Here is a 26,460-nt window from a genome sequence, read left to right on the forward strand (position 1 = left end):
ACACATGTAAGGGGTAGCAATAATATTTTATTTTCACATTTATAGGAAAATCTTAATGTTGTACGTAATGAAACAATTTGTTCTTTTTTTTCTGAGAAAATTCAGTAAATGTTTTAAATCTGTAAAAGTTGCCTTTTAGAATAATTCAGGTGATATTGGTCTGTACGTTTAATAAAGGCTGAAAGCGAAGAAAATCATTAAGGGTCAAAGGAATCCATTCATTAATAGCAAACAAAGACCACAAGGTGGATTTTGTTCATTATAGCTGTTTAGATAAGAATTTTCAGTCTCTGTCATATAAGTAGGTTGCTTTTATGTTCTCAGTAAATCACTTAGAAATAAAAGACTATCCTTCCATAAAACAAATAAATCAAGTATTGATAAAAAAAAATGTCAGGCAAAGTGAAGCTTTGTTCCCAAGATATCAGAAGGTTTGCTGAAGGTGGTCTTGTGATGATTCTGAAATATTAATAGAAGAACGGATTGGCTTAATTACACAACAATATTCCTAGAACTTGTAGAAAAAACGGCGTCAACAATTTTCCTGTGATTTTTAACACCATCAAAAAACACATTGATGTTTATAATCACAGGAAAAGATTGCAGCAGGAAAATCGTAGCCAGCCTCTGGCTTTCTGGCGGTTCCGATAGAAGGATAGCATATTCTTTTATCAGCGTTAATAAAGGCCTCAGGGTTCGTGTTTTAACCGTGCAATTCTGATCATGATTGTATAAAATGAAATCTCATCACACAATACAAATAAAATAGATATGCAGCTTAAAATGGGGGCTTTGGATTAAATTTATTTTGTGTATAAATGCAGTGAGATAAATATTGTCATACTACGTAGAAGGAACAAGATGTTTATCCATTAACCCTGTTAAAATAAAACATGTTGTAAAGTTCTTCCCTTGAAACTGACATTAAACACAAAATTAACACAGATTTATTTATAGACAAATGGAGAATATCTTGGTGTTTTTGTTATGTTTATGTTAGAACACTCAGAACATGTGCTACTTAGACAATGTAAAACCAGTGTTTACTTTATCCCAGCTTGTATTTTTCCATTGATCACAAAATCTTACGAAAAACCATCATTATTCTCAGTGTGGCATGGAAAAATATTCCACTGACATCTGTTCACAAAATTATTAAATTATTTAAGACTATATCACTAAATTAAACAAATGTCTGTGTTTTTAGCTCACATAAGCCAAAGGCCATGTTAGTTTTATTCATATTGAAGAAAGTTCATGTTGTGTCAGAATTCATGTTCAGCTATGCCATGACTCCTTGAGGCTAGGTTGGGGCCACAATACCGGAAATCTGGAAATTTTTGATGTAGATAAATTTTTAGCAAATTTGCGAGTTCTTTGCATTTGCATAAATATTTTTCTTAAAAATAAATTACCAATAAGAAAACGTAAACAAAACAGTGGTAATTCGCAAAATTTTAAAAGTTAATATAAATTAATAATATAAATTAATCAACACCATTTTGACTTGAATTCGCAAAAATAAAATTGACGTAAAAATTTCCAGATTTACAGTACTAGATTTAATAAGTTAAAAATAATGAATGAAAAGGGAAAAGAAAGAGTTAAAAATAATGAATGAAAAGGGAAAAGAAAGCATTAAAAATAATGAATGAAAAGGGAAAAGAAAGCGTTAAAAGTAATGAATGAAAAGGGAAAAGAAAGAGTTGTGTAGAAAAGCAGAACCAATTTTATTCAGGTGAGCTTTATGGCCCACAGGCCTTATGAACCGTGCAAGCCTGAGATCTCAAGAACTTCATATTGTTTTAGTTGGCCTTGCTGTAATTTCATTTTATCAAGGATAATTTTTCAGATCAAAACATTTTTATCTTTTTAGGAAAAAAAAAAAGTGCAATTATACACCTAGCGGTTTATATTGTTTAACATCCCTCTCGAGAATTTGTACTCATATGGAGATGCCACCACTTGCCAGTAGAGAGCTGCAAATTTTGTCCTATACTTGGCACTCAGGGCCATTGAGCAGTGAGGGATCCTCCTGCTGCCACACGGAACCTCAGTTTATATGGTCTCATCTGAAGGACCGGTCTCCACGTCCCACAGTGGGATTCGAAACTGCGACTTAAGTATCAACTCCTTACTTAATGACTCTAGAGCAGACGCTCTAATACACTGCAACTAGCAGGCGACAGAAAGTGATGTACATTTAGGTTCAATAAATAACTGATGCTTGAAGGTTGTAAATGAAAAATTACATTAATTAAATTCATTAAAAGAAAAACATAAAGTAAGATCATGATGAGAGTAAATTAGGGTTTATTTTGTAGAACACAGTAATTAAAGCAGATTGTACCCTAATTAATTTTGATTTTAGTCTTTTTTGTACTAGGTTAAGACAATGTAAAATGTGTGGACTCACATTTGTTTCATAACAATTACTGTAAATCCTTGACCGAAGTTTCCTACTGCTTGTGAGCATCATTCTTCAATTTCTTTGAGAAAATTTGGATAATGTAAAAAAAAAATGTTCGATGTCGGTTATTTGTGTTCAATCGGAATAAAGGTCGTTCTCAGAAAAGAAAAACAAAATATTCTTACCACAGTGGGAACTCATCCCATTGATTTATAATTGAAACCATTTTAATTAGGAGGTGGGGGAATATCAAAAGTAAATGTTTTTATAAGAGATGCTCTCAAGAGATTGTAGGATTATTTACATATATTGATTTGGCTCCCTCAATCCCGGGGATTTACACTCACATTGTAAGGTCGTCTGAGTTCAATCATAAGTCATCCAAGTTCATTTTTCCTTCCCGATATTTAACAAGATTTTTAGTTTGAAGTTGGTTTTTTTAACGTCATCATTCAAAATCACAACTTTGGATTTGACAGTTGGAATATTTGAAATATTATTAGCAAACAATTAAAAGGCATTGGGAGGAGTGTTCAGTTTGTTGATGACAATAAGTTTCAGGGCCGAGATTTTGTAGCATACAAATCAGTCACATAATTATGAGATCGTGAAAAAAGAGAGAATGAATAAATGATGAAAAAAAATAATTCATAAGTGCAAACGTAGAGTTTATACAAAATACTTATCATACACATGAATGACAAGCTTGTGCAAAGAGAAATAGAACAAAATGACGAAGAACACTAATTTGAAGATTTCGTTTGAGATTTGGGTATAAATTTTAATGCCGCAGATCAAAGGACAGAGATATATAAATTTCATGACTCAATGATGAAGATAAAATTTTTAGAATAATTTAAAGAGTAAACAAGACATCATTTATTCAGCATAAAACCAAATAAATGAAGTTATTCATGTAAGATAAAATGTGTACTTTTACTTTACTCTTACACTCTAATGGTGTGTTTATTATCTAACCCTATGATAATTAATTACAACCAGAGGAATCAGGAAATATAGATTAGAATAAAAAGTTAAATAAAATACACTACTCATCTTATAAAGTGGGGAACAAATATTTATCAAAGAATCTAGGTACTGATAGTGCATGTGTACTAATTCCCAGCTGTGTCCCTACTCAGAGTCAATATAATTAGTTGATTAATTCAGAACACACTGTCGATTGACAATAGAATATTTGCATTCCCTTATGCTGTAATTTTTTTTTATTCATTTTGTTTGCAAGTCGTCCAAGAGAAATATCATTTTGTTACAGAATATATTAGATAAAAAATCATTAACAAAGTTTTGTCTTAAATTTTCTGTGTATTAATGTGGTATGAAGTAATTTCATGGAAATGACATTGATTTTCATGCTTAGTCATTTTTTCCACTTTTAAGAGAGGGGAACCAAGGTTTGGTTCTTTTTCTTTTTTTAATTTATTTTATGTTAAGTGTTTGAATTTTTTTCAAATATAAATTATTGCAAAATTACAAGGATTCTATGATGGAGGAAATATTCACCTTTTGTCCTATTGGCTTTGATTTTAGACCTTGCCTTATCTTAGCTAATTTAGTGATTGTTGCATTCGTCATTTATCTCTAACTTGATGTAATATGAGTTACTCCCCTTTAATGAACTCTCTACAGCTGGTCATATCTTGAGATTGACAGGAGTTATTGCCCTTTCACTTTGTAACCTCTGTCCTTAATCACAGAAGTCCGTCTGTAGATCTGAAAGATGTCCGAATTCTGCTTCTTATAGACTATACATTATATACACTTATTAAATGATTGCCAACATAAAAGTTCAAAGTTTTCAAGATAAAAGTGCTGAAGAGAACGTGGCAGAACTGACCGGTCAGCCAAACTTATATCTCTGGTCGATTGCCTCCTAGTGATGAAATATTTTGGCAGGATATTGGGAATCAAAAGCCCAGAGATAGGTTTGATTCCCAGATATGACCCCAGACACTGACCTCCGAGTCAGAATCCCTGACTTCTGTTACATCTTGAGATTGACCCCACACAGTGACCTTAGTAACTTTTAGTGGAGTTTATTTCAATATTGTTGCCTTATGACTGTGTAAAAGACTTGAAGAAAGTCATCCCTTTAATTATTGTGTCAACTTGAATTTGAGCTACGTAGTTAAAGTGTTGTAACTCTTTGGGAACTTCCCAACGTTTTATGGGATTTGTATATATACATTAAGTTTTTTTTTTTAAATAAAATTTGTGGATTTTTGCTGTTCTTTTCGTTTTGTTTTGTTGTTTTTCTTTTCTTTTTTTTTTACATTTGTAGGTAAAATTACACTTATGACATGGCAGGAAATGTTTTCTTCTGTCAAATGGTGTTACTACAAAATTTCACAGAAAAAGACTCAACATAGACTACGCAATTGAGTAAATCTAGGGAAATAACATCACAGTTATTTTCGTTATTCTTCAAACTTTCCTAATTCCCAAAATATCTACTGAAATCAATTCCATTGTTCAACAAATAAATATCAGAGATAAAATTACACAAAATTTCAGTTTTTTTTTTTCTGGTTTTATTATGACCTGAATTTGAGGATTTAAAAAAAACACTTTTCTGTTTTAGCTCACCTGAGTTGAAAGGTCTTTGTTCAAAAAAAATAATAATAGCAAATGCGTGGTCTTATTCCTGGCAATATTCAGGGAAATGTCATACCAATAACAAAAATAGCAATGTCTTAATGAAGACTCCGGGAGGCCTCTAATATGACACAGACTAATCATTTTGTCGGTTTTGATGCTTTTGAAATTTTTGTTACAACACAGTACTTTTTGCTACCTATAATACAAACAAAAAGTCACAGAGCTCCCGTTGACATCTTTAGAGACTATTTGGATGAGGCAGACTCTAGGTAATAACTGTTTACATAATCGCGGAGTCCAGTGAATTTGGCACTTGCTATCGAGATATGTTTTACAGAGAGATTTATGGGAAGATAATTGGTACATTAGCATAAAACTACGTAAGCTCACTTCACATTCTTAGGAAACATTCTAGTAGAAACATCACAACATGTGAAACCTAGTGCAAGAATTCTCGTTTTCTGCTAACATTTGCAGCACCAACAAAAATTGTAATTAGATTGGTAAAAAAGCAGGGCGTTCATCATTTGAGTAATTGTACTCTAATGTGAAAAGTTAGGAGGGAGCCAAGTTGTAAAATGCCTCTTTAATTAAGAGAAGGTAGACAACAAATAATAGTGTAAAATCACTTGATTTTCATAAGGACAAAATTTTATAGTTTGAGGAAAAATGTACATTTGAAGGGATTTGATTTCACTTACTCATTTTAGAAGAGAAGTGATATATATAATTTTGTTTTGATTGCATGGATACCTAGTGGAAAAATTCAGGAAAATATAATTTGAGGCGATTTTTGATTTACAGATTTACTTATATGTAGACAATATAAGCATTTTTATAATAGTAATTTTTGGATAAATAAATATTTTGGAAATTTTTTAGATGATTTTTGATACATTTAACTTTTTTAATGGTTCTGTTTTAATATATTGATACAGTCAAACTTTGTTATCTTAAACCTGATGGGACTAAGAAAAAACTTTGAGATATCCGAGGATTCGAGATATTGAAGATTAATTAAAGAATATGTGGTTGGGACTTCAAAATCACTTTGAACTATCCATGGTGTTCGAGGTAGCGGAGTTCAAGATACCGAAGTTCAACTGTTAATATTTGAAAGCAGAGGAGGTTTGTGGTTGGATTTCACATTCAGGCTTGGTCTCAGATACAGATGATATTTTCAGACAGTTTCATTTTTCTCAATGGAATCTTAGTCATCAAAACTCTTACATCAAATGAGGCATTGAATCATTCTCAAAAAATTTATAGACACTCTATACAGGAAATTCTTGTGTGTAAACCATTATAAATAACGAATTTTAATTTCTAATTACAAAAATAGAGATTAAGTAACAAACTTGAAAATTTGGGAATCGTGCAAAATTTAAAAAAAAAGTGTAAAGGCCGGTTTACGCTATGCATCTTGACACATGCATCTAAACTCATGCTTCAATTTTGCCGCATGCATCTTCTTATTTACACTATGTGTCTTGATGCATGCATCTTTAGAATTCTTTGTAAAGATGAAATTTCTCTACTTAAAAAAATAACAATACCTTCAATTTTCATTTCCAGATTTATTTTAGCTGAACAAATCATTCTTAATTTCCTTTTTATGATAATTCTTGGAAGATATAATTTATATTTATTCCAAAACAAAATCTCCTCTATATTATAATAATCAAATAAGTTTTTCTAATTGTAGTTTTAATCAGTATTTTCTGTTTTGTGTATCTTGGGAAGCTATTTTTGAAAGTATATGAAAAAATAAGGCTCATGATTCAATATCAACTCTGACCTTTCTTTTCATTGGTCAAATTGAAGCAAATAGAACAAGTTCTATTCCATCGCTCAAAGCAACACCCATTTAATTTGACACAAGGGGCTTTTACACATGACACATGCATCCAAGATGCATGTGTAATTTAGTGTGCCTTAACATAGCTGCTAATTTTTGTTTCTTTCTTTTGGGGAGTGTAAGGTGTTATTTGTCGGTGGCTTACTGGGTTCCAAACCTTACACGATCCAGATCAACGTCTGTCAGAATCAAAGTGTGTGTCTCCTGATTACACATGAAATATTACTCAGGTATTATCTCCCCCCCAGGGAAGCAAAGTTTTCATCAAAATCCCCATCGAAGCTGTTAAAGAGCACTGATACTTGTTATTGCTAAGTTTGGCTCTTATGTAGATAATTTCTGGGTTCACAACTTCTTTGGAATTCTTACAAACAAAAAAGTCCACATGTTGTAGGAGTTTCTGGGCCGTGAAGTCGGTTTACGAAATCAATGTATCTCAGATGGGCATCTCCAGTAAAACATAGGGATTGATACAATCGGAAGATTAAAATAATGATAAATGGGAAAGTAGCGAGGAAGTCCATATAGATATTAGTGACTGATAGATTTTTATGATATTGTACATTCAACTTGTTTTTCTTCTTGCGTAGTAAAGTTGTAGATGAAAATCGGGGCTACGTCTTAATTCCCTATAACTGAGTTCGAGACAGATGTCGTATTAAGTGGATATTTCCAGAACAGAGCAAGCATTGTTATAAAAAACAAATAAAATTTAACAGATGCAGATGGTAACAGAATTTCATTGTAACCCTCCTCCGTATTTTATACGTAATCTTAAATTTGTCTGATGCTATATTGACAATACTAATCTTTTCCAAATAAAGGGAGCATTTTAAAATATTTATGAAAATTCTGAATATTTTTAAAGATAAAAATCTTAGTAACTCTGTGAATTCATGTTAGTAGTGCCTGCTACATGTATGAAATGTGATCACTACACATGACGAGAGCATGCGATGTACAGGGATATAGGAAAGTAGGAAACCTTAGAATCTTTCTTCCTTGAGACATATTAGGAAATGGGGGTCCATTGACCTTAAATCCTCTTAACAATTGTCCATAATCCACTTACTGCTAATTGATGGAGAAGATGCTTAGTTGTATAGGATCTGACATAAAATGGAGTACTCTATTCCCCCATCCAGCATCTCCTTAATCCAGAAGCTTTATTATTTATTGCAAATTCAGCTCTCTGCATCAGACAATTGAACAGTTGATAGGTATTTTATAGATTTGAATGTTTTCATCAGAGCTCGGTAACGAGCAAATCTCTCTCTGTCATCTCCCTGCAAGGGGAAATTAGATTAATCTATGGTCGCTGTGGGATGTTATATTAAGATGTTTTATATAACTAGCCTTTGTTTCGTTTTTACTTCCCATTGGTAAAAAAGAGACAGATTGATATGGATAAACATGCACGAGAAATAAATTGAGAGGATGCGCGGAGAATCTGCTTTGAGGATCCAGGGTGGTTTTTTATTGGGTAAATAATCCCCGTGCAAAACACATTTACAGAAGTGAAAATTGAATGAGAATTGCGCATTATTGGCACGAGTTATCGCCTTGTTTACATATTTTGTTGATCAGGTGAAGCTGTAGTCGAGGAGAGGGTTTAATTTTAGACAGCATGGAGTCAGAAGCAGTGACTAGCCCTTTAAGTGGCGTGTATTTTTGGAAGCACCCTGTACTGATTTAACACACAAGGGTAGTTTGTATTGACAATATGCACTGGAGTGTTTCAGCTTTGTTTAGCAATGTAAAAAAATAATCAGCTTGGGTCTGACAAGGCATGATCTAGTTTCCTGTGAGATATAAGTGTTTATTTTTGGAGTGGGAGTTTAGGATATATTTATATATCACCTGTAATGGACAGGTGAGGAGAATGTAATACCTGGAAGGATTTAAGTGACAGTTTGACCTGTCGCCGTGTCACTGAGGGGCGGTCCCGAGCCCTGCAGTCACGGGGCTATACTAGTGATATATATTTACCGTGAGACGTTTAATGTGAGATCGTTAAGTACCTGAGACGATCGGTACATAGGTATGATCTATCTGACATAGCACACCTGGGAAGCAAGGCTCAGGTAAACGGAGGTGTTCCATTGGAGCTCAGCTTCCAAATCTCAGAGGACACTAGGAGAATTAAATCATGGCCTCGGAACAAATTCATAGAGTACTTAGCACTAGTGCACTTCGCATTCCAAAACAAAGGAATTCATTCTGGAGGAGGTAGGTCATTATTTTAAAATAAAATGAGATAGATTCATAGTACAGTATGTGCTTGTTTCATCATAGTTCCTTCCTTCCCTTAATATTATCACAGGAAAAACCTTATATTGGACAATATGACACTTCATGATGGCTTCAACGTATGATTATAGTAGAATCTAAATTTTAAGTTGAAAACTCTACTACTTGACTAAAAGTTCTAATTCTGAAAAGAGACCAGAGAGAAAGTGGAAACTGGTATTTATAGTAAACAAAGGAGGATGGAGAAGTGTGTGTAGGAAAAGAATGTGAGCACTAGTTTTAACTTAATTAACAGCCTTCCCGTTAACTGTAGAGTTAGTACTATAAGCCTGGAGGAAAACATTTCCCCTGCTGTAGGTGATATATAGAGTCGTAGTGATGTAGGGTTGTAGTGTGGTGGTTTTGATGTGTATACATGACAAGAATCTCCGGGTTTTACAGTTGTACATATAATATAACATATAAAATCCAGAAATAGGAAAGAATTACCGTGAAAATCGGTTTTCATTGAGAAGTTTCACATGGAAATTCAAATCTTAAACAGAATTTTATATGTTAAAGGTTTTTCTTTCATTATAGAATTGCAATATAAAATAGCATTTAATCCAAAGCTGTGATTTTAATGCCCCATATAAATGATCATTGTAATGGTGCAGTGTTGTTTGCGATCATTGTAATGGTGCAGCGTTGTTTGTTTGATTGGCTTACAATAATCGGGTTAATTTGGATTTTTATCTATATGAATTGTACTGATTGTTGGCTGTCACAAATTGAATACCCATAATAAATTGATCCCCTACGGTAATAGTTTCCCTGGTGATGCGGAATTTTAGTGGCTTTTTTTTCTATTCCGTTTTGTGATTGACATTTTTTTCCCTATCATGTTGAGAAAGCTTGGTATAATTGAATGCACAAATTAAGTTTTACATAATTGATTTGAAATTCTTGGAATTCATTCTATAGGGTCTGATTTAAAATTTTTAAAATAATTTTTTTGATATATTTTTTTTTGCTTGATAAATAAAATCAATTTTTTTAAGGACAGACAAGACGTTCCTTAATAATAGATAATTTTTTCTAAGAGTTTGTCATTGCAGTATTGCTACTTAAACATGTTTACTCACAAATAATTTACCTTACCAGGCATTTCTGAGATATCAGGGGTATTTGTAATTCTTTGGGGAAGAAAAACAATTTTCAAATTTCAAATGTTTAAGTGTTTGAATTTTTTAAAAACGTTTAGAAACTGGGTTAGAAAACAGAATGTTATTAAAATTTTGAATATTTTTCATACATTTCGAAGATTTACAAAACAGATTTTGAGTAACGTCTCATCTGACCTTTAATAAAATTTTCTTTACTGCTATTTTTTATTTAACAGATTTTTTGGGGAGGGGTTTTGTTTATTGTTAGTTTTTTGATAGTTTCATTCATTATAGTGATTTAATAGGACATGACTGCAGTAAGATAAATCCAGAAATTGAGTACACAAAAAAATTAAGTTTTCTTTTGAGGAGATTTAATTGTGGATATATATATTTTTTTAAGTCATCATGAATAATTTCTTGAGCTTTGTGTTCTTTTTCATGAATGAATTTAAATTTTTTATCACGTTTAATATACTAGTAATTCATAATGTATAGCTTGCATATGTCAATATTATAAGACAATTCAAAATGATTAATACTGTAGCTGTTTTTGCCAATAATTTCTCTGATTTTCCTTCAATAATTGAATTTGCTGTGAACAATTTCTTCAAATCCAGGTGGGTGTCTTTAATCTGATAACGCTCTCTGTTGATGATACGGCTTCTGAAATATGACTTAATCATGTTTTACGGTGCACATAAACTAACTCATCTGTCACCAATTTCTTTCTTTAATTAGGTATTTTTGCTCGTAATTGAGGAATACTTTTTGTTTTTCTGTTAATTCCTTCAACATGTTAAAGAACAGCAGGTTTTTATTGTTTATTTGGGGGTTTTGAAGAGAAGCGGAGATACACAGTATAAATAGTTACACCAAGCGTAGCTCGTCTCTCTACTGTCAGGATAGAACAGATTGTGATCAAAGTACATCGTCACTTCCCTCGTATTTTTCACTCTCGGAAACCTGCACCAACATCTGTAGTGTGTATTTCAGCACAACATGGATGGAACTTGCAACTTTCCCTTTTTCTGCAGCTGTTCATGTCTTCTAGTTCTATTTTACAAAAAGAAACAAATTTTTCTAACGAATCAGCAATTTTGTTTCATCAATACTTTTTTAAAAAATCCTTTTTTTTCCCTAAATTGTCAGTAGTAGCATTCTTTAAGAGACAATTAGTTTCTCCATTGTTAGGGAGAAATTGATTTTCAGTTATGAAAAAGAGCTGTATGATGTAGATAGGTATGTTTTTAATCTCGTGAAATGGGATTTTGATCGTATACCCTAGCTTTGTCGTTTGATCTCCGGAATTCCGGATCAGGTGCAACCCTCGGCTCCGTCAGTGGTTTCCATGGCAATTCATTATGTCATTCAGGAAAATGTCTTTTAAACTTAATACAGCGTATAAAATATCACTTAAATATTTTCCAGTGAAATGAATCCTTCATTAATTTGCCTGATTCATAATTAGCTCTACTGGTCAGAGACCAGAAGAGCTTATACGATAGTAATGCGTCCGTCGTCCGTCCGTCTGTCTGTCTGTCTGTCTGTAAACAATTTTTCAAAATGCTACTCCTCCTACAGTTTTGGTCCGATTTCAATATAACTTGGCACACAAGTAGACTACACTAAAATACATAATTTTGTGCATCGGTTTTTGATTTCGATGAACGGTGTTGCCGTGGTTACTAAAAATAGAAATTTCTGTGAAATTCTTTCAAACTGCTACTCCTCCTACAGTTTTGGTCTGATTTCAGTATAACTTGGCACAAAAGTAGACTACACTAAGATACATAATTCTATGCATCGGTTTTTGATTTCGATGAATGGTGTTGCCGTGGTTACTAAAAATAGAAATTTCTTTGAAATTCTTTCAAAATGCTACTCCTCCTACAGTTTTGGTCCGATTTCAATATTACTTGGCACACAGGTAGACTACACTAAATTGCATAATTCTGTGCATCGGTTTTTGATTTCGTTGAACGATGTTGCCGTGGTTACTAAAAATAGAAATTTCTTTGAAATTCTTTCAAAATGCTACTCCTCCTACAGATTTGGTCCGATTTCAGTATAACTTGGCACACAAGTAGACTACACTAAGATACATAATTCTGTGCATTGGTTTTTGATTTCAATGAACAGTGTTGCTGTTGTTACTTAAAATAGAAATTTCTGTGAAATTCTTTCAAAATGCTATTCCTCCTACAGTTTTGGTCCAATTTCATTATTATTCACTTGGCACACAGGTAGACTACACTAAGATACATAATTCTGTGCATCAGTTTTTGATTTCGTTGAACGATGTTGCCGTGGTTACTAAAAATAGAAATTTCTTTGAAATTCTTTCAAAATGCTACTCCTCCTACAGATTTGGTCCGATTTCAGTATAACTTGGCACACAAGTAGACTACACTAAGATACATAATTCTGTGCATTGGTTTTTGATTTCAATAAACAGTGTTGCCGTGGTTACTAAAAATAGAAATTTCTGTGAAATTCTTTCAAAATGCTATTCCTCCTACAGTTTTGGTCCAATTTCATTATTATTCACTTGGCACACAGGTAGACTACACTAAAATACATAATTTTGTGCATCGGTTTTTGATTTCGTTGAACGGTGTTGCCGTGGTTACTAAAAATAGAAATTTCTGTGAAATTCTTTCAAACTGCTACTCCTCCTACAGTTTTGGTCTGATTTCAGTATAACTTGGCACAAAAGTAGACTACACTAAGATACATAATTCTATGCATCGGTTTTTGATTTCGATGAATGGTGTTGCCGTGGTTACTAAAAATAGAAATTTCTTTGAAATTCTTTCAAAATGCTACTCCTCCTACAGTTTTGGTCCGATTTCAATATTACTTGGCACACAAGTAGACTACACTAAATTGCATAATTCTGTGCATCGGTTTTTGATTTCGTTGAACGATGTTGCCGTGGTTACTAAAAATAGAAATTTCTTTGAAATTCTTTCAAAATGCTACTCCTCCTACAGATTTGGTCCGATTTCAGTATAACTTGGCACACAAGTAGACTACACTAAGATACATAATTCTGTGCATTGGTTTTTGATTTCAATAAACAGTGTTGCCGTGGTTACTAAAAATAGAAATTTCTGTGAAATTCTTTCAAAATGCTATTCCTCCTACAGTTTTGGTCCAATTTCATTATTATTCACTTGGCACACAGGTAGACTACACTAAGATACATAATTCTGTGCATCAGTTTTTGATTTCGTTGAACGATGTTGCGGTGGTTACTAAAAATAGAAATTTCTTTGAAATTCTTTCAAAATGCTACTCCTCCTGCAGATTTGGTCCGATTTCAGTATAACTTGGCACACAAGTAGACTACACTAAGATACATAATTCTGTGCATTGGTTTTTGATTTCAATAAACAGTGTTGCCGTGGTTACTAAAAATAGAAATTTCTGTGAAATTCTTTCAAAATGCTATTCCTCCTACAGTTTTGGTCCAATTTCATTATTATTCACTTGGCACACAGGTAGACTACACTAAGATACATAATTCTGTGCATCAGTTTTTGATTTCGTTGAACGATGTTGCCACACACACACAAAAATAGAAATTTCTTTGAAATTCTTTCAAAATGCTACTCCTCCTACAGATTTGGTCCGATTTCAGTATAACTTGGCACACAAGTAGACTACACTAAGATACATAATTCTGTGCATTGGTTTTTGATTTCAATGAACAATGTTGCCATGGTTACTAAAAATAGAAATTTCTGTGAAATTCTTTCAAAATGCTATTCCTCCTGCAGTTTTGGTCTGATTTCAGTATAACTTGGCACACAAGTAGACTATACTAAGATACATAATTCTGTGCATTGGTTTTTATTTTGATGAGTGGCAAGGATCATTTTTCTATTTATTGCTGATTTAAAGTCTCAAGACTCCCAATTGCTACTTTTCTCTTCCTTTGTTTTAAGTATAAACCAGTAGAGCTACAGTCTCGACAGAGACTTCTGGTTTTTATCTTAGATTAACTAAAGTTGTTGATAATAATATGGTCTGCCTGTAGCATGCCTTAAAATTTGTATGAATTCATCTGTAATTCCTAATACCCCCCCCACCTCCCCTTCGTTGTCAGCAGCTGGTGTTTTGTAGTTGTACATTGAGTATGCTGTATTTATAATTTTTTCTATAAGGTGATGGAGTACACGTCACTTCTTCACCCTGTGAATCATGGCTAACTACAAGCTGAATAATGAAGCTCTTGTAGAACTGAAGTTGATTATTTTCAGCAGATGTTTTTCCCAAAAAATTTTGAAAATGTAATGAAACTTCTGGAATTCAGTTAACATGCTGATTTTAAAACTTGATTTTAAAGTGCATGTTTGTATTCGTTTGTTCTATTCATAAATCAGTGCCGTAATTACATGGAGCCATTAGCATGCTCTGTCTCAGTTAGAATGGGAAGCCATTGCTTCGACCTGACAATTTCAATCATTTTAAAATTTCTTTCTAAGTCAAAATGATATATTCAACAGGGTTGCAATGTTCAAAAAAAGGACTCAAAGTAAAGAAGTGTTTTATTTTTGTGGGAGACAGAAAGTCTACCCGTACTGCCGTGATTTAGGGCAACAGAGAAAATATCTATTATTGTTAAACCCTCCAAATCACAACTCTCTACTCTTTACAAGGCGTTATAATATAAATCTATCAGGATTAGAGAGCTGCAGCTTTTTATTGAATTTGAAAATTAAATGTTTTGATGTTCAAACCTTGATAAAAGTGTTCACCTTGGTCCGTCTTGTGAAATTTACTTGGATTGAATTCTGCTTGTTCTTTAACCCCCCCCCCCCCCCACTTATAAATTCACAGAGAGTAGGGAAAAAGGGGTGAAAATTTCCCTGTATATCATGTATACAGTATGCTGTCATTAGATTGCCTTGTGCTTCATACTGATAACTGGCCACTGTATGAACCATAGCTCACACTGTATCCCCCCTTGTGAATTATACTCACTTATAGTGAAGACATCGAACACACCTTTATTTAAGTATCCCCTACAGTTCCCAGTGAAACCTGTTGAAATGGAATGACAGCAAACATTTATTTCATTACAGTAATACAAACCTCTACAATTAATCTATAAGTTGATTATGTCATCTGTCACTTGAACATTATTTTTTCCTTCAAGAGAAGTAAAACTATAATACTTAAGTATTATTATTATCTATGTTTAACAGATTTTACTGTGTAAGTTAACAGTTAGAAATCACAGTGTCTTGTTTGGATAAAAAATACTTACAGATTTATGATGGGTAAAAAGAGGGAAATAAATTGCTTTTTAACGAAGTTAATATTGCGGCACAAGTTCATTTATTGGCGTCATTTATAACAGATTTAAAGCTTTCTGGTGACCTGGAAGATTAAATATTTATCTGTGTCCTGATAAGATTTCTAGGATCATAAATAATATTTCTATAAAGGAAAGTAATGGAAACCTATAAAGTTCAGGACTTAGCTGTGTGGAGGATTCATTCTTAATTTCAAGGGCATTTAAGTTGCCATTCACCTAAATATTAACAAACTAATATCAATAGGACCCAGTATACTGTCATTTAATTTAATTACCTTTTTTTCTGCCTGCATATCCAAACCTTGATACATTGTAATAAAATGAATTTATTATAAAACAATAGAAAGATTTTTTTTCGTATGTGTGTGTTTAAAGAACTATATGCGGTATTAACCAACATTTGCCCCCCAAAATCAAACTTTGATGGAGTAACATTTAATTAAGTCCTTAAACAGGGGAGTATAAGCTGACTTCAAAGCACTGAATAATTTCATAAGTAATGACGTCATATGTACGTAATGACGTCACAAATATGGCGTAATTTCAGTTTTTTATGAATTTTGCAGAAAAATGTACATATTTCGTCGATATTTTAAATAAAAGTCACCGAGCGCATGTGTGTTCAGGATAAATATTTTGATATAATGTGTAGAATGATAATATCAATGAAATATGTCAATATTGTTCCTGAACACACATGCGCTCTATAAATTTTAAAGCTTAAATTGTTGAAATTTTGTCCATTTTGTCCTCTTTCTGAAAAAGGATATAAAATCGGACTAGTTTGTGACGTCATAAAAACAGAAATTGTGAATACACTGCTCTGGAACTATAATATTTTCTGTTAACTTATATTTCTCGTACAATTTATTGAATTCAGCACATTTCAGGAAGTTTTCAAAATTTGACTTTTGTGGGGGCAAACATATGCAATATACCGCATATAGTTCTTTTACAAAAAAAAAAAGAATTCAAGATGAAAAAGGCTGTCAGACTCAGCTTAAAAATGTTATTCAAACAAGCACACCTGTTTCTATTTAACTTAATCAATTATTAAATAGAGCAAAGATCAGGCAAATTGATCTAAAGTACATACATCTGCACTTCATGGTAAATCAGTCATGTTTATTTACTGTAAATGTTTTTTTTAAATTTTTTTTTATATTCTTTGCATTATTATGTGGGATCATCAGTTTGCAAAAAAATTTTTTATTATCCATTTAATTCTATTATAAAACATTATACATGTATAGAGCATAACATAGAGCAACAATCAAAATTACAGTGAAAATTTGGTTCACTGATAAATATCAAACAATGATCTTGTGAAAATAAGGTGTCACAAAGAAAAGTTTCATATCTACAGTAGTAGTAATTTAAGAAAGGCATTTTTTATTTCTTTTTTTTAACAGTGCTGCATATAAAGATGAGCCTCAATCATATTCTCTTAAATTCAGGAGAAACAGAATATTGATGACAAATGTGTGTTAATACTTTCCTGGCTGATCCATTTGTGAAGCTTTGTAGTGATTGGCTCATTCTAAGTTACAAAGTGATTTGTAGATCGTTTAATTTACCCCAACAATAGAACGGTCCATTTCTACACAAGACAGTTCCTAATGTAAGGCTCAGGCCTCTCATAAAGCTGGGGATAAATAAAGTTTGTCTATCAATTGTAGAGTGATACATGACCGTTTGTAAGACTTAAGGTCAATAAATCTTACTTAACTACGACTTTATGCACTTCCTGGACAGTTTGAAAGGTCAGAAGTGACCATGTGTTGTACTATTGATCTGACCTTGAGGATTTGACCTTGAAAATATTGAGGGATATGTTCAAAATTAAATAGCAAATTGAGATGTAAGAACTGAGATGCATAAAAAATCCAACATGGCTTTATAAAAGATTCAATTATGTATAACTTACATGATATTTAAAGAAATGTTCGGTCAAATCATATGTCCCTTTTAAATGATTTCAACATTTGAGACTCTTAAACATTTGCCAGTGTAATGTATTGCAGGCCTGTCATCTTTAAATCATTATAAGGATCTAATCTAAATTGCTGTCCGTTAAAACCTGGAGAGATATCCAGTGAATTATACATAATAATGACAGAAATTTAACTTCAAACAACTTGACGTTAAATATATCCGTGTATGACACTAATAATTTAAATCTTTGAAGGCAAGAGTCTCACAGTATCATGCAGAGTTTTTTGCCTTTACCTTACACAGCGGTGGACTTGTGAATTAAATTAATAGCTGTTCATACAAGCTCTGAGTTGCTTGTCATGTGAAACTTGTTCAGAAATGTTCAGAAACAATCCTAGCCATATTGTAAAAGGTCTTTTTTAAACGTAATGTCATTGACCTATATTCCTAGACCTGGAAAAGAAGACATGTTAATAAGATGTGTGCATGTCCTCAAACAGTGGCCGACAATCAACTCTTTGTTTGAACAGCAACATGGAGCATGTTCAATGATTAAATACGACATAATGAAAAAATCAATGCAGCTTTTTTTTTTTAAAGAAAAAAAGGCAAGATAAATTGATATGGATTTGACACTTGGCGGTGTTCTGTAGTATAGTGATGAGCTGGGTAAACATTAAGGTCTTACTCTGTACCTTCTCAACAAATCAGTGGTGATCGCAGTTTATTTTATTGATGTTATGATTTATTTGTCCTCAGTAAACATGCAGAGAGTTGGAGAAAGTTTTAAAGAAGGAGTTCTCAGAACATGAAGAATCTGTCACAAAATTATACTGTAGATCGGCAAATATTCACGATGGTTTTAATTTCGCTATGTTCACGATTTATTAATTTTCCGCAAAATTAAATCCATCATGATTGTTATTAAAAGTTTTTAATAATGTTAAATTGCTTATACGAAATTTTGAATTAATTTCTTGCAGCGTGAAATTAAAACCATCGCAAATGGTACTTTTTGAGATATCGTGAACTTTTAATGCCGTGGAATTAAAACGATTTACAGTATTGCACCTTAGCTTTAACACCCGAAATAATTTTATATAGATATTTATATTTTTTCTTAAAAAGAGAGTCAAGGCTTCTGCCACTTAGGTTTTAAAAGACATAGCTTTATATAGAGAGATATATTTACCATTAGAGGCAGTGGGAGAAATGAAGGGTTTGAAGACCCAATAATGGCGAAAGGTAAATACTTGGCTCGTTAAAGTGTCGCTAAGTAATGCGGATATGAAATGAACAGTTCATTTCAGGTCAACCATTTGTCAACACAATCACAGAGGCTTGACAACCCATCATAAGGGGCTTAATGACAGTCGCTTTCTGGTATTTCATGTAAAAAAAAATTGGAAAATTCACCTCGTAAAAGTAAAATTATTGGAATGCCAGAGTGCACTGTGCCAAGGACTATCTGTCATAACATAGCAAGGTGTGTGATGAATATCCAGGCATTCACTGAACTAAACCAACGTGACAAACTTCCAGGAATCCATCCCGAGCAGTCGTACATTTCTTCTCACTGTGGTCTCGCTTTTGATTTACCAAACTGTCACCATGGTGATGGATGACACATCAAAATTATTACTCCCTCCCCCTTTTCCTTATAGTTTTCATAAATCTTAATACGGGAATTCAATTGACAAAATTATAAAGGTTTGATGTATAAGAAAGACATTCCAGTGATTTTTACTTAGCTCCTGTGTACTAGCTAAGAACTTTTCTCCTGTTAGAAGTGTCGGATTCAGATCAGTTTTGGAGATGTATACAGAATTATTCAATTATGATGGAGAGTTACTAGAAACTATATTTGTGTACCTCCAATTTCTGAAGAGTTCTACAGAGTAAGTGAAAACTGGCAATAAAATAGGCTGTTTGAAGTTGCACACATTGCAGTATACTATGTGCTGTTTCCTGCATCTCAATTTGCCAAAACTCTTTAATGACTATTTTTTTTCCCTTTGCCAGAGTTAATTACAGTTGATATAATTTTTCAAATTGAATTTTTCCATTGATTTTAAATGTCACCAGATCAGCTATTGATAGGGAGGGTAGAGTAATTTATATCACGAGAAATCGATGTCTCCCAAACATTTCTGCATGTAAGGAGCCCATTATTCAGGCCTGACTTAATTCAGTGGTCGGCAAGTAAATCGTGTCATCTCCACACACAGCCTCCAAATCAATAACTGTACAATATTCTTTTTGTATCAAATAACCATTTGTTTCTAGCATTAGCTAGAAAGTTAAAGTTTAGGGAGGGGAGAAGGGACGAATTAGTTCTATGAGTCTAAATCCTGTAGTTATATAAGTTTGATTCAGATGCAGTTTCGTAAAACGGTTAAGTAATCTGTTTTTCTGATGTAAAATTCTGTCAGAATCGGATCTCATTAATTAATTTGTTGCAATAAAATGTTAAGGCTGTAGATGGACTTGTCGTCAGTTTCTAATATGTCAGTACCAGTTTTCTGTTTTGATTATAAATTGGGATACCACGCGGTGCCCAGTGGTGTAGGGGATTTTGTGAGTATATTGATTAACCGGTCGAGAATCGGAGTGTTTCTGAAAGCTTCTCACACACACTGACACAATGCAGAAAATCGCCAAATATCTGCGTCCGTCGTTTAAGGGCCGCCGACGTAATGTTAAATTTTCTTCTTGTTTCCATTCCAGACATGCAGATGATTTGATAGTGACGCCATTTGCTCAGATCTTGGCTAGCTTGAGGAGTGTACGCAATAACTATGTAATGCTGACCAACACTTCCAGAGAAAGGTACGTACATCTAACCAATCTTCACTAAATAGTCACAGATTCCAGATCTTCCACTTTTCTGTTGTCTCCTTTTAATCTACTGTAGTATGCATGAGATGTGTATAGTCCTGTCATTGCAGGTCTCTATCACAGTTTAATATAATTGCGTAGTTTTGGCTTCAGACCATCATCACTGTTTAACATACAATGTACATTTATTTTAAAGATCTCCTACTTCTTGGGAGATTCTTAGTGGAATTTTTGACCTTGGTGATTTTAAATTTTGTTATCAGCAACACTCTGGCTTAAAAAAAAGATACATTCACTCGCAGGATTTTTTGTTTTTATGTAGCAGATTGCTCCAATGTCAACTTTAATACAGAAAACAAAATTATGCACCAAATTATCATAATAATGACAATAGTTAGAGAGACATTAAATTAACCTGCTAACAGCAGCAAGGTTACATTGATTTGACATTTTCAAGGTCAATTCTTTTAGAATAATTGTGTATTTATTCCCCACATTGGAAGATTATAGCGAGTCTCATTTTGTTTTGTTCACCAAAGCTAGTGAAGTTTTTGCTCCCCCCCCTCTTTTTTTTTAACATCTACTACTAGACAAATGAGATGGGTTGCAAGTGAGATGAGTGAATCTTACTTTGGGCAAAAATAATGTTTAGTAGAATAATTTCAGGGTTTTTTTAAACAAAATTTCCATTACAATTTCTGTAGTGAGAGAGTTATGCCCCTTAACAAGGGAGGTAATTTTGGAATTTTTTCTAGGGAAATCAAAATAGGACTTAGTAAAAACATTTCCAGGGACCACCATGTGTTTCACAAACACTTAGTGGAGTGCATGGGTGTATTGATTTTATCTACAAATTTTACAATAATTCTCAAGATATGTTGTGTAGTGAATTAACATTTTGTTCCTATAAATGGAGCACAATTTGGCAACATGTTGCTACCTCTTAAACAAATGCTTATAGTACAAAATAGTACTCCTCTGAACAAATCAATAGGTCTATGACATAAAATATATCATAGGAGTTGTTTACAAGACCTTTGCCCACAGTCAGTCATATTTACCAAGGATGCCTTGTAAGGAGGAAAATGATTTAAATATTTTTAGAATATCCAACAAATCCCCCCTCAGAGATAGACTTTTAAGATGCTAGCTAGGTAAAAGTAAATGTTGAACTTATAGATGTAAACATGTTTATTCATAAAACACCAGGTGTAAATCTTTGTGAAAATTATTTTGTTTAAAGAAATTATCAACTCTAAAAAAAAATACATATACAATATATTGAGATAAAGACTGATAATCTAATTTTGTTTTAAGAAAAAAGTCCAAATTTCTTTCTTTTATTCTGATGGAGAGCTCGCTCTAGCGCTTGGGTGATACATATACTTGATATGATTTTCCTGTCTGCCGGGTAAAGTTATAGTTGACGAAGCCTTCAGAACTCCTCAGAACTTCCGACAAGCAAAACAAGGGCCTACATTGACAGATCAAGTTCTCTTTTATATGACTCGGAATCGATGTAATATCACACACCTCATTAGATGAGTGTTGCATCATCAAAACTAACAGAAACTGTTTAAAGGAAATGGTGTACAATTGACTTTTCAAGTCCCCTCGTAAAAGACATCTGGCATTACGTAAATCTATGAATTGATAACAGTCAGATAGATGTAGGGAAGAAGATCTGAGGAATTCTCTGATGATACTGAAAGAAACTCGGCCCTCACGTAAAATATATATATTTATGCACTTTTCTGAAACTGTTTGATTTTCGTTACCTTAATTTGTTTTTCTGTCCATCATACTGTTCTTTCTAATGGAACTGAAGCTCAGTGTCTCAAAGTGATATCTTTTTTTGCACATCATTGGTTATGTGAGGTTTGCATGCAAGGACATTGATTTTGGTTAAAAGTGAAGTCAAAGGAACTTGAAAATCCTGTTACTTAAGCAGACCATTAGAACTGCAGTGACAGGATTTTATACTTTACAAAACTCACTTAGGATGCTAGTAGGGTTCTAATATGAATGAGCAACAGATCTGAAATTGTGGAGCACGTATATTCCTAAGTTAAACCGAGGTTATATATTTACCAAACTCAAATCTACACCATACAGTTTAATGGAATCATTGACAAAGTGCCTGACCGCCTGACCCTATTAGTGTAGTAAGTGTACTAGTGTTTAATATTTAATATACCCCACCCTCGATACAAAAGACTTGGTTGGTATTAAGGGCCATGTCGTAGATAACAGATCTGTTCTAAGAATTTCTCAGAGTATACAACAAATTTATGAGAATGCATCGCTGATGTAAGCTAGTGCATGATCAGAAGAACTGGGGGCACTTAAGGAAGCCCTTTGTTATCAGTTTATTAACTGTGCAACTTCTTCATGCATTTACGATTTAAATACGACTGCATTTCAAAGGAGATCCCATTATCTAGATTTTTGGCGTGTATTGATTTTTACGTTACAGACAAGACGGAGTAATTGAATGTGATTACGGAGAGATTTTCCATCCTTTGTCATGTGACACAATCAGTTTCTTCCACTTTTTAAGAATCAGATTGATAATCTTGAACTTTAAAGTTTGCCTATATACCTCCCATTTAGTACCACCATTAGAGATTTTGAATTTTTCTTTTTTGCACTGTTGAGTAGTGACTGTTAAGAAGTTAGCTGTATTGTTTCCCTAGTAAATGGAAATGCCCCTTGTAAGCATTAACCCTACAGTATAATTTCAATGTGTCCTCAAAGAAGGGCCCCCCTTTTTAGAGTTTCCAAAATCCATTGGTTCTTCCTGCAAAACAAATATAAAATCGTAATATCTGGAGAAATTGACTCTGCCTTCAATATGCAGTCCTGACCTCTGCACTCATCACAATGTGGAAACATTTGATCATTTAAAGGGATTTTCCAACATTTTATTGTAATCACAGGATTATAGCGTACAGTGGTAATGACATTTAAACTTATCCCTGGGATACACACGTCAAACAGCCTGATTGGTTTACCTTCCAACATGTCATAAAATCAGAATCAGTTTTACTGCACATAGAAACTATTTCTTGTTATTTTACTGCTTAATTTAAGCTGTCTATTCCTGGTAATTTTCCAACTCAATAAGTAGAATATAAAAATTTTCGTGGTATTTTAGGTTAAGTCGCAGTTTATGATTTCTTCTAAACCATTATGTAACGTCTTTTTTGTGGTTGTTGAAATGTGTCATATATATCACACAATGTGTACATCCAAATTCAATAATGTCCCCATGTGTTGAAGCAGTATGAAAATTTGATGTGATTTATTACAAAGTGCAATGCAAAAAAAAAGTAATAAAGTGTATTTACATCCTTCTATCTACTGTAGACGTACTTTTTTCCACGGGTTCATAATTCCGCGGAATCTCAATTTCTGTTTAATCCGCATGTAGAAAATTACGAGGAATTTCTAGATTGTCACTATATGCCTTACATTTATATTAAGTACGCTTGGACAAATTTCCGCGGAAAATTTGTGACCACGTACATAGCGTGAATTAATACCACGCGGAAAAAAGTACTTTTACAGTATTTACATGGATGACTTTCACCTACTTTATCAGTAATTTATAACGAAGATGTGACATTGTTTTGCATTTGAAACACAATTTGTTAAGGATTGAAGTTTGGAAAACAACTGTTAGATGTAAAAAAGAGACATTTGATTAAAAGAACATTTTATTTTCAGGTCTGGCACAGGTGGGAAATCAAACACAGTTCCTCAGTCTTCTCACTCCAGTACAGCCACCTTAAAAACAGGTAAATAACATGGCACCACCCAAACATACCATCACATCCACCTTTAAAACAAAAATAATCCCAACAAAACTTATAAACCACCACAGCCACGTTTGAAGGCAGGTAAATAAAAGCACCACCCAAATCAAGAAGCCATCACAACTTTTAGAAGAGATCAATGATAACACCACCTTAGCCTACATATGATCAGAGCCACCTCAAGGACATGTACATAACAGCACCACCCAACACCACCTTGACTTGTGCCCTGTTCACACGGAGAGTTCTACCCACTGATTGTTTTTATTGATATCTATACTTTCCTGTATTTGTCCCTGAAAGTATCAGACTGTGTAAATAATAATATCCTGTTGTTAATTAAAAAAGACCTTCAACTTACGATATACTTGGACAATATAGAACAAAACAGTAGCAGTAACTCTCTATAACACACATAGTTGCCAAGGAGTTCTACAGTTTTCCTACATTTCTGTTCACAGGCCTTAATTTGGATCGCTTAAAAATAAAATTGTGTGTAAAAAAAATTTTCAACACCTCATTTTTTTTGTAAGCGATCTAAAGGCCTGTGTTTCTGTTCTATGAGTATTCATCGGTGTATGAATATTCATAGTTAATTTTAGTCAAGCAAAGAATTTTATTTTACCGGTGAGTGAATTACAATATATTATTTTTTTCTGTAGTGTATATTACTGTATCAGCATATGAGTTTTTGTTATTTTACTAAGTTGATACTACATGTACAATTTATTTTAATTTTTTTCATGCAGAGTTCAGACATATTTTGCTCTATATGGACAAATTTTTTTGTTGAAGGATACATAAACAGTATATACAGTATTTGAAGTGTTTGTTTTTCTCCATTTCAGACGAGAGCTACTCTCAGCTTGCGATGGAGACATTGGAGGAACTTGATTGGTGCTTAGACCAGCTGGAAACGATGCAGACTCATCGGTCTGTCAGTGACATGGCCTCCAGCAAGGTACGAAATACTGCATTCTGGGCAATATTTACCCACGTTTTATTTTTGCCCATTTCGCACTTCTCACAGGTAGACAAATTTAAAACAGGTCGATTTCATAGAACATAGTATTATTTCTTAAATATAACTGTGATTGAGTGATTTTCAAAATTTTTTACAAGTGTTAAAGGATGAAGATAACACAATATACAGTAAGGTCTTCTGTTAAAGTATGATCATTGGTCGTACAGAAACTGAAACCAAGTAAATGAATTTCAAACTGAGCATTTGTGTTATCAACATCTAAACTTCAATTGTATTATCAACATCTAACCTTCAACTGTTAACATGCCTCATCTGCTTGTTGAAAACCTTGTTAAAACTGATGACATGCAGAAAAGGGAGAAAGATTCCATATTTTACTATATGCATGACATTGTACATGTAGTAGTAAAGTTACTCTTAATTACTAGCTCTTACACTAGTCTTTGATATTATTTTCTTATTGCTGAAAGTCAGAACATTATCTTCTTGAAATTAGTATTCAAATCTGATTTATGGTGTCATTAAAAACCTTTATCTTAATTTCAGTTCAAACGAATGTTAAACAGAGAACTGAGTTCTTTCCGAGAGTCGAGTAAATCAGGGAATCAGATCGCCGAGTTTATTTGTAACACATATCTAGGTATGTATACTTAAACATCAAAGAGACCATATCAATTAAAATTACTTACGTAGCAAGATAATGAGTAAAATATAACTTCAAATTGGATCTAAAAGGTTTGCTTATCAGACACGTAATTTTTAGCTCTACTGGTCAGAGACCAGAAGAGCTTATGCGATAGTAATGCGTCCGGCGTCCGTCCGTCTGTCTGTCTGTCTGTCTGTCTGTCTGTCTGTCTGCGTCTGTCTGTAAACAATTTTTCAAAACGCTACTCCTCCTACAATTTTAGTCTGATTTCAATATTACTTGGCACACAAGTAGACTACACTTAGATACATAGAATAGTGCATCGGTTTTTAATTTCTATGAACGGTGTTGCCATGGTTACTAAAAATAGAATTTTCTGTGAAATTCCTTAAAAACGCTTCTCCTTCTACAGTTTTGGTCTGATTTCAATATAACTTGGCACACAAGTAGACTACACTAAGATACATAGAATAGTGCATCGGTTTTTGATTTCGATGAACGGTGTTGCCATGGTTACTAAAAATAGAATTTTCTATGAAATTCCTTTAAAACGCTACTCCTCCTACAGTTTTGGTCTGATTTCAATATAACTTGGCACACAAGTAGACTACACTAAGATACATAGAA

General features: G+C 33.2%; 1 protein-coding gene across 7 annotated transcripts in view; it reads left to right on the top strand.

Moving 5' to 3' along the window:
* The window catches only part of LOC134274308 (cAMP-specific 3',5'-cyclic phosphodiesterase 4C-like), a 78,952-nt gene that overhangs the window by 44,482 nt on the left and 8,010 nt on the right, over nt 1-26,460 (top strand). For 6 of the 7 annotated variants that reach the window (XM_062756578.1, XM_062756579.1, XM_062756580.1 and 3 more), the window contains 4 exons: nt 20,274-20,375; nt 24,114-24,184; nt 25,051-25,163; nt 25,734-25,827. In XM_062756578.1, coding sequence (XP_062612562.1) covers nt 20,274-20,375; nt 24,114-24,184; nt 25,051-25,163; nt 25,734-25,827 — 380 coding nt within the window. Of the gene's footprint in view, nt 1-8,286; nt 9,117-20,273; nt 20,376-24,113; nt 24,185-25,050; nt 25,164-25,733; nt 25,828-26,460 lie in introns of those variants that run through there. The other variant, XM_062756582.1, reaches the window with a different exon arrangement.

The sequence above is a fragment of the Saccostrea cucullata genome, unplaced genomic scaffold (genome assembly GCF_032062105.1).
Source record: "Saccostrea cucullata isolate Sc308-1 unplaced genomic scaffold, CSIRO_AGI_Scuc_v1 ctg553, whole genome shotgun sequence".
Classification (NCBI taxonomy): domain Eukaryota; kingdom Metazoa; phylum Mollusca; class Bivalvia; order Ostreida; family Ostreidae; genus Saccostrea; species Saccostrea cuccullata.